The sequence below is a fragment of the Polypterus senegalus genome, chromosome 18 (assembly GCF_016835505.1).
Source record: "Polypterus senegalus isolate Bchr_013 chromosome 18, ASM1683550v1, whole genome shotgun sequence".
Lineage (NCBI taxonomy): Eukaryota > Metazoa > Chordata > Cladistia > Polypteriformes > Polypteridae > Polypterus > Polypterus senegalus.
The window spans coordinates 96,171,246-96,181,237 of record NC_053171.1 but is presented as its reverse complement, the minus strand read 5'-3'; the positions used below and the strand labels follow the sequence as shown (position 1 = coordinate 96,181,237).

Here is a 9,992-nt window from a genome sequence, read left to right as displayed (position 1 = left end):
ATTCCTTACATAAGGTATGCATTGTATGGTGTTGAGAAAATATACCTGTGCTGTTATATGTGACTAAAAACATCCAGAATAAAGTGTATCAGATGCAGATTTCTGAGGGTGTTTTAGTTAAACACTCGAGTCTAGTATTGTATGAGAAAGTCACACCCAGCGAATATGAGTTGACACCACTGAGTTTGCCAGGCGTCAGTGAGTGGCTCCAGCGATAGACTAAAACCGAACTCCATGGCTCATTCCTGCCTCGCGCAGGCTGCTGGCACTTTTACGATGAATCAAGCGGAGAGGAGGGAGGATGTTTTTGACCCCGTCACTTACAGTTATGATTTCATTTAATCTACTAAATTAAATTGTCCGTTAATTTTGGCAACACGCTGTATGTGGATGAGCATACTGCCCTTTGATATCTTGCACGGGACGCCAATCAGTCTTGGATCATATATTCTGTCTGAATTTACAGACATCAATAAACGAGTCTGTCGTGTATACTGGATGTAGGAGGAAACCGGGCAGACTAAGAAAATCTACACAGACACGATAGCGAAGTGCAGATTACAGTACAAAAAAAAACCCAAAAAACTTATTAATATGGACTGTACACGCTAAATGGCAATAGCCAGACTTAACAACAAACAACTTTTTGAGTTTAATTCGTTCGCAAACCTGTTATTGAATGAAATGCTCTATTTTAGAACAAGCGATTGACAAGAACAGTCATCGGCTAATTCGCGTATTGACGGTGGGTGCTGGTGCCTGTGCCGTCTAGCATAGGGCGTAAGGCAGAAACAAACCCTTGACAAAACAATCTTGACAATCTCAGGAGAACAAGAACAAATTTTTCAAAATATTTTCGCGCAGTACTACATTTCCCATCAGCACGTTGAAACGTTTACGAATCATTGCGTCTTCATCCACCAATGATATTTACAGACTCACTGCGTACTGGCCAATAGGATCAAATTATACTGTTAGGTTTCATTCTCTTTTCCGGTTTATAGAAGAGTGCGGGAAGTTTGTAGCCGGGGGTTACTGTAGTCATTTGGTGATAGCATTTATTATTTTTTTAATCAGAATTTTACAGTTTCTAAGGTAAATAATTCTAACATAATTTTCCGATGTGCTTGGATGCTGAGAAGATTTCCGAAAACTTTATTCGGTTTATTATTAAGTTTTAAATCGGTGAATGGCGCCTGCTTATAGTCTTTTCCTTTGTAACTTGTTATTAATAAGTATAATACTCAAGGCACACTTCCTCATGTATCTGTACTGCATGCATATAATGATAATTTGTCGAATTTTCATCATATTACAAAAGCTGGAAGTTTACAGCAAAACTTGATTATAATTGTAAATGTATTTTAATGTAATTTTGGACCATTTATAAGGGCCTGTTAATACGTGATCGTAGGACTTACCAAATGATATTTTCAAACTTGTAATTAATTGCTTGTTGGGTTGAATTATTTCGTCTTGGTGATTTTTAGGTGAATGTTTTGTAGTGACGTTTGACACAGTGAATAGAAAATGTAAAAATCGCCCGTCATTCTCAGTTCATTTACAAAATATAATAGTGCAGTGTTTGGGAGGATTGTTTAAATTGTACATTCAACATGTTATACATATCGTGTTGCTTCTTAGACTAAACTGTATGTTTATATAAGTAGGAAAGGGCGTCTGGCAATTTGTGGATACCCTGGCGAGATAAGTGGATCAAGTGGGTGCGCTGATGGATGTGTGTTTCAGCGCCATAAACGCTGATGGCATCGAGGAAGAGCGTTTCCTATCTTTACAGACGAGCCATGTGTTGTGCAATTAAAACGCAACGTTTATTTTTCACATGTAGTTTTTGCGAAGGAAGATTTAATACGTTTATAATTTTAGTTTGTGTATGGTCTTTGAGAAGCAATGGTATGGTCTTTTTGTCATTTACGGAGCTTGAAGATTCAGAAAACCAATAGTTGAAAATTGTTTTTGAAGCATTCTGTCTCCTTTTTCTTAAAACAGTAATCCCATCAGTCCATCCCTTGTTTTGTTTAGTGTAATTCCCAGGCATGTGGGCTCAATAGTCTTGGCGGAAGTGAGGAACAACCCTGGACAAGCTGCTAGTCCATCCCAAGGCACACTTCTCTGCACCGTGAAAGGATACAGAAACTGCGCATGTGCAGACCATGACAAGGCTGGGATTTGAACCAGTGCTTAATTTAATTAGAGACTAATCACTGTGCCACTGTAAACGATTGTTTGATTATTAATAATTACGGGGTGCACATTTTCATGTACCCTTCTATTGCTTTAAATGAATTTGACATTTTACGAATAAGGGAAAATCCAGTGTTTCTTGCATGTTCTACATAATAATGGCAGACTGTCTTTGTTTATCAGTTCTGTGTAATCTGGATCATCTGTCGGCAGAATAGCGGTCCACTTTTAATATGACAACTAGCAATACATTTTGGTCCTGTACATGCTGCAAAGCCTTTGTGTTGTGTGTTTAGCATTATAACTGCTAATTGTACCATATCTTAGCTGTAACGTGTCTTAATCTGTTTCATTACTAGATGCCCCCCAAACGTAAGGCACCTCAAAAGGGTAAAGCACCTGCCAAGAGAAAATTGGCAGAAGAATTTAGTCCTGGAGAGGTGCTGACAGATACGTTCAAAAAGCAATGGAAGCTTGGGCATCCTATTGGAAAAGGCGGATTCGGAATGCTTTACTTAGGTATGTATAGTATTGTAATTCCATTTAATTACTGGTGATAGAGGCTTTCTGAGGTTTCATATTTTGTTGCCTTACAAAGAAAAATAAACTGTCATTTTTATTTTAGCACATGAAAATTCTCCAAAGCCAGTTGGTTCAGATGCCCCCTTTGTGATTAAAGTGGTAAGTTATTAATAAACCTCATTCATAGTAAAATGTCTAATATTACCTAGAAAAGATATTGGTACCAGCAAAATTAAATCAAATAATCTAAAATCTATAATAGTAGATAGAAATAAAATGCTTTGTAATCATTAATAATACAATGTTCAATATTATTGGGGAATGTTACTTTTAAAAGTAGCTTAGTTACATTACATATTACTTTCAAATAAAAGCAGGTAAATATGTTTTACAGTTACCAGTTATAAAATTTAATACGTTATCTTTACTTTTGCATTACTTTTTGGATGAAAAACTTCATGTTTCTCTGGGCAGCATTTGTTTTTAAATTTAAGCCCATATGTCAGCCTTCATAAATCTGACAAGAAACCCCGCCAAATGTGATCATTTTCTTGTGTTGTATTAATATGTTTAGTCCTTCATGTGCCGTAAAGTACATACCATGCATCTCCTTTTTCTATCTTCAGTGCATCCCGGGAAGATTCATGGTATGAACATATGTCAATGCGCCACTAGATCACACTGTTTCAACATATCCGTAGCAAATCACTGGATTAAAACTCAACTGACAATCCTTTTTTGATTTCTCGTACTGGATTGTATGCAGCACACTCTTATCTGCGTGGCTATGTAATTGAACCAACCCTGCAAAGGACTGGTATACTTGTTTGCTTCTTGCCTTACACCCAGTGGTGCTATGATAGTCACTGACTTCCCATTGACCCTAAACTGGGAAGATTAAGTTTATCCCTCAGTGCTTGCAGGATTAAACATATATTTATAACTTTTGTTCAGTTCTTTTCATTTGATTGCATACTACACACGTGCTTAACCTCATTCTCACTAGCTATGACCAGACTTCTGGAGCACACATGTACACGTTTTAACTACCAACCTCAGCAGGCAACGTCTTTGTGATAAAACAGAATACTTCTGCAAAACAGCGCAGTAATGTTTTTGTTGTTGAGTGTCGTAAATAAGCTTCTCTGGTAATTCAGGACCGCAAGTAACATACAGGTGTTTTTCTTCAATAAAATAAGTATCGTGTTAGATTACTCATTATTTCAGAAAGTAATTTATGTAACACACATTAACTTTACACGTTACCCCCAATACTGGTGTTAAACATCGTAGTATAGCCTTGTCTGCATATTTGTATAAATGAAAGTCTATAACATGGACTGTAGCCTAATAGCTAAGGAGTAGGAGATTAATCCATGTTGATACCAATGTAGGCTTTCTGACTGATTTTTAATGTGCCATCTACAGCAGTTTAAATAAAACTTGTGCGTGCTCAATTCGTAGAAAGTAATGTGAGTAGTTCTGTTTTTATAAGCAAAATTGATAAAAACCATCCATCCATTATCCAACCCTCTATATCCTAACTACAGGGTCACAGGGGTCTGCTGGGGCCAATCCCAGCCAACACAGGGTGCAAGGCAGGAAACAAACCCCGGGCAGGGCACCAGCCCACCGCAGGATAAAAACCATAGTTATTTAAATATCACTCATGTTAGTATTAATACTGATATTTCCTTGTGAATTGCCAGCGATTGATGAAAAAATTGTGTAGAACTGCATTGTAATTAATATTGAGGACACTTTTGATCATTTCTTTATGCATGAAGCCTGTTGACTTTGAGATTGCTAAGTGAAAACGCAGAGCCTAAAGGTGACAATAGTTTAATTTGATAAAACACTTTTCACGTTATGAGTGTAAATCCTGTAACTTTTGTTGTCTGTGGGGTGGGATGGTGGAGCAGTATTTAGTAGATCCAGCTTCCCAGGTACAAGTTCCGAACCGTTTCTTCTTCTACATCCCGTAGAATTCTATGTTAGGTTATTTGGTAATTCTAAACTGGCAACATGTTGGTTAGTGTGTGTGAGTGTGACTGTCCGGAACAGCTCCAGCTGCCACATTCCTAGAACATAACTGTATGAAAGGATTGATTCCATTCAGTATGCCTCTCTAGGGCCCTCAGTTCATCTTAATTTGCCAACATTATCACAGGGTTATGGCAGCATGGAAGCTTAGCTAAAGACTACCGGTACATCAGGTAAGATCATGTTCTGTATTTTAATGCAGTCTTGTTTATAGTGGCATTAGAGTGTGGTGATGTGGTTTGACATACATGTGTAGAATATTATTACATTCTTACTTGCCAGAATCCTGTTACTGGTTGTCATACAATTTTTATCATTACTATTATCATAAGTATGTCAATATAAAGCACAAGAGAAAAAAATGCTTGAAATATGGTTACCCCCTTGACATTAGCAACTGTAAGTTAAAATATGGTTAAAATATATTGGCTCTGCTTTCACAAAATGTATTGCTGAAGCCAATGGAACATCCCTTACGTTTGCCAGTTGATTGTTTCAAAGTTTAGGTCTTTTATGAAAAAACGTTTCTTTTGATGTGCTGTAAACATTCTTTATATTTTTTGTGATTACTTGTAATGGTTGTACTTTTTATTGCTTTACTATTTATTTTGAAAAGCATGTCTGATCATGTTATGTTATATTTTCCAGGAACCAAGTGAAAATGGACCTTTATTTTCTGAACTGAAGTTCTACATGAGAGCTGCTAAATCTGATCTAAGTAAGTTTCAGTTACTTTTTTCAGTTTCTCTTATTAATATAATATTCATGATATTGGCTTTGTGATTTTATTTTTGTGTAAATCCAGATTTTAAACCTACATGATAAAACAGCCGGTTTAATACAACATTAAATGTGATTACATTTATACAAAATGCCTTCTAAGATTAACATGTTGCAGGGACCACAGGCAATGCATTAATTAAATGTGTACAAATCTTTCCTCGGGTCTCCCCAGACAATTCTCCTTTATTTTATTAAGAAAAGTAATATTTTATTCATTAAAATTTAATGTTGTTGGTAAATATATAGCCCATTAGCAATTTACTTCTAGTCTTTCACAACTTTTTTGCAGTGTTGTTTTTTTAATAAACTGCACTGAAGGTTTTAATATTTTGCCTTTTATTTAAATTTATTTTCTTACCTTTTTATGATATTTCAGTTATTTGATTTAAGTTAATTTGCAAATCCATATTCCTTATTACAAACCTCTATGATGCTTATTAATAACATATATATTTGTTCTTTTTTTTTTTTTCCTTTATTTCGCCTTATACAATTTCTTGTATTAGGAATTTATTCATTTTTGAATACCCTTTGGGCTCAGAGCGCAGGGTCAGCCATTGTATTGCCCCCTGGAGAAATTGAAGGTTAAGGGCCTTGCTCAAGGGCCTAGCAGAGTAGATTCTCTTTTGGCAGTGACGGGGATTCGAACCGGCAACCTTCAGGATACCAGCACAGATCTTTAGCCTCAGAGCCACCACTCCATTCTGTAAATACAGCAGTGCGAAAACTCAATTTTTATTTATTTATAATTTTTAATCATAGTAGCAGCATAAAAGTTTGCAGTTAGATACTTGTGGTTATTGTATTTATGTGATATTTACTGCAAGATACAAAATTAATTTGTATACATCCATATATGTACAAATTATTTACCAATATTTGGGTTTTCATCTTGCATCACAAATGTGGAGGTTATGTTAGTTGGTCACTTGGGTGCAACACTGGCTGCAAAGCAGGATTCAGCCTCGCTTTACACTTTCAGTATACATAGAAAATTGCATAATAAAAAGGAATTCTAAATAAAATACAGGTGATTTCACACAATTTTGGGAAATGTTATGTAACTTCCTGCTTATGTTGTATACTGCCAAGCGTAAAACTCTGCATTCACTTTTGGTGTTACTTAGTGTCTTTTTATTCAGGCTCTTTTTTTTGGCCTCTTCCTATACTAAAATTTGATTCATTGGCCATATTCTCTTGATTTTCACCCTTGGAAAATAATGTTTACATAAGACAGTGACGCACACATGATTTGGGGGACATGTCAGACTTAAAAGACTGCTGTTGATGGATCACATCACCTTAAGGCTGTCGCATTACACAACTAGAAATTGTAGAGTATGACCAATTAAACAAATCCATGAAGGCTTTTAATCACTGTTTCACATTTTCAAAGTATTACGAGTATTCTTTGTTCTAACAGCCAATCCTATGCTGCTTGACTGTGTTGGTGCCTGTAAAAAGGCTGTCTAAGTATGTAGTTCAGCTACAATTTCAGCTTTTTTTTCTTTTTTCAGTTCTGTTGTGGTAGGAAAAAAGCAGACAGAGTAGATTGTCTTCTGCTTACATGGTCCAAAACATCTGTACTAAATCTTTTGTCATGGCTTCATTGTATAGAATGTACAGTATATCCTGGTAAGCACTTACTGGTTGTCGGCTCTTACACACACAGAGCACACACACTAAAGTTAAGACAAAATCGGACCTGTTTGCTTCTTGACTCTGACTGAGTCCTTGGGGATGCCACACTACACGATTGATTGTCATGGGAGGGCACTTAACTGCCCTAAACTTTATAATAGTATTCATAGAAGTCTATGACTGAAACATTATTAACAAGATGTAGGATGAAATTGAACAGGTACAGGCATATTTGTGTTAGGAAGCTGCATATTCAATTTGCAAGAAGGAAACAAAGACACTTAATTATTTATTGTAAATCTTTTTTTTTTTATAATGAACTGAACAGTAATTATTGTTTCCTGTAATTTCAGTTACTAATTGGGTCAAATCTAATAAACTAAAGTATTTGGGCGTGCCTAAGTACTGGGGATCTGGTCTGTATGACAAAGGAGGAAAAAGGTAAAAAATAATTACTAATTAATGTATTGGCTAATGTGTATAGTAAGCATCAAACTTCTGTTGGCTATATATATATATATATATATATATATATATATATATATATATATATATATATATATATATATATAACACACACAGAGTGAATCAAAATTCTGTTAACACTAATGGTACTGCTATGGATATACTTGTATACAATTTTTGTAGGTAATTTATTTGCCACATATAATACATGTGTTGAACATGATGGCAAACAGGTTGAGACATTCTTGTTGATCATCTTGAACATATGAAGTATGTTTTGTGAATAAATTGTTTCTGCCATTCAAATGTTAACATAATTTCGACTCGCCCTCTTAGAGAGAGAGATATATAAATATGTAGAGTATTTGCTTTACTTTGCTGAGAAATATAAATATTGATTAGTGCATGCACACCTAAACCTTATCAATTCTCTCTCTCTCTTTTTTTTTTTCATTTTAATTTTTATTCAAAGCAAATGTTAAAGGTTTATACATTATTCTTCTATTGGTTTGTTGTGGATACATGATCATTATTAACCAACATAACTAACTATTGCAATAACATTTAACTAATATTCAGATATTTAGATGATAATTACAACATTATACATTAGTTTGTATGTTTCAATGTGACACCTCAGAAGATTACAAGATTATGTTCAAATTCCTTACAAAGTACTGTACATATATTGGCAATGATTTCTAAAGCAAATGGTACAAAATGACCAATTTACTTTATATGACAGATATGTTTATTATGGCCTCTTTGTGATTTATCTGCCATTTTGTAAAGTACTGTAAACCGCCACTGTACTTCGGACATTATTAATTGTACACTTATGTTTTCATATAGGCAAATATTGCTTTCATCTTTAACGAATGTTAAGAATTTCTGAAACAGCCTTCAGGCAAACCAGACCCATCAACTTGACAAACCTTTGAAAGTGTTTTACTTCTTTAATGTTTAAATAACCAAATGCTGTCAACATTTGTACAATTTAGATAATATTTAGCACTACTGCACCTTCACAACCCTATTAAAAAATTGGGATAGGAGGTAAAATGTAAATAAAAACAGAAAACAGTAATTTGTAAATGCTCTTTTGACCCATGTTTAATTGAAAACCGTGTAAAGTTTAAACTTATCAACCTCATTTATTTTGTTAAATAAACACTCATTCTAAATGTGATGCCTGCAGCATATTTCACAAACACTGGGACTGGAGTGTGTTTACCTCTGTGTTACATCTCCTTTCCTTTTAATAACATTCAGTAATCATTTGGGAACTGAAGACACCAAGTGTAATGTTGAAAATGGGAAATTATTTTCCCATTCTTGTATGATATTGGACTTCAGCTGCTCAACAGTCATGGGTCAGTATTGTCATATTTTGCGCTTTGTAATATACTGCATGTTTTCAAGAGTGGAGAGATCTGAATGCAGGTAAGCCAGTCTATCACTTACTTACACACTGATTGTGAAACTGCAGTATTGTAATACATGCTGAATGTGGCTTGATGTTGTCTTTCTGAAATAAGCAAGGATGTCTTTGAAAAAGCCATCATGTAGCTGGTAGAGTATGTTGCTTCAAAATGCCTATGTACTCTTAAGTGTTAAAGGTGCCTTCACAGATGTACAAGTTTTTGATGGCATGGGCATTAACACCCCGCCATCATCCCCAGCCCATACATGACAGAAGCTCGATTTACAATTACATTTACGTGACAGAAGCTAGATTTGGAACTTGGCATTGTTAACAAAGGTTGATCCTTATCTTTTTTTAGTCTGAAAATCAAAATGTTAATTTTCTTCAAAAACTTTGCATTAGTCCATCTAAAATTAACTTCAGCCCAAAGAAGTCGGATAGTTTTGGCTTGCATCTGTAGATGCTGCAAAACATTTTGTTTACTGACAGTAGTGTTTTGAATTACTCCCAAGCCAATGTGCTTTCATTCATTATAGAAGAATGATTTTTTTTTTTTTTCATCCAATGCTGTGTGAAGGCTTGAATATTCTGGGCATGAGGTACTGGTTTTCTGACGTTGCCCTTTATGTACACGGATGTCTTTGGATTCTCTGAATCTGTTAATGATATTATAGACTATAAATGGTGAAATCCCTAAATTGCAGTTGGACTTGCTGGTTACATTTTTAAAGAACTTTCTTTTGAATTTTTTTTTTCTTTTTATATAGTAAAGTTTGACTGTATAGTATGAGGTACATTGAAGGTATATAATGGATACTGAAAGTTATTCTTAAGAAAATATTTAATTCTAAACAACATATGGTAGCATTCTAAATATGCCCTTATGTCTTTGTTTAAATACTGTACA

General features: G+C 34.8%; 1 protein-coding gene across 1 annotated transcript in view; it reads left to right on the top strand.

The window, feature by feature from the left end:
• The first annotated feature begins 992 nt into the window (after nt 1-992).
• Nucleotides 993-9,992, top strand: part of vrk1 (VRK serine/threonine kinase 1) — a 29,448-nt gene continuing 20,448 nt past the window's right edge. The window contains exons 1-5 of the mRNA XM_039741260.1: nt 993-1,095; nt 2,565-2,724; nt 2,831-2,886; nt 5,419-5,488; nt 7,548-7,635. Coding sequence (XP_039597194.1) covers nt 2,565-2,724; nt 2,831-2,886; nt 5,419-5,488; nt 7,548-7,635 — 374 coding nt within the window. The 5' untranslated portion in view covers nt 993-1,095. The remainder of the gene's footprint in view (nt 1,096-2,564; nt 2,725-2,830; nt 2,887-5,418; nt 5,489-7,547; nt 7,636-9,992) is intronic.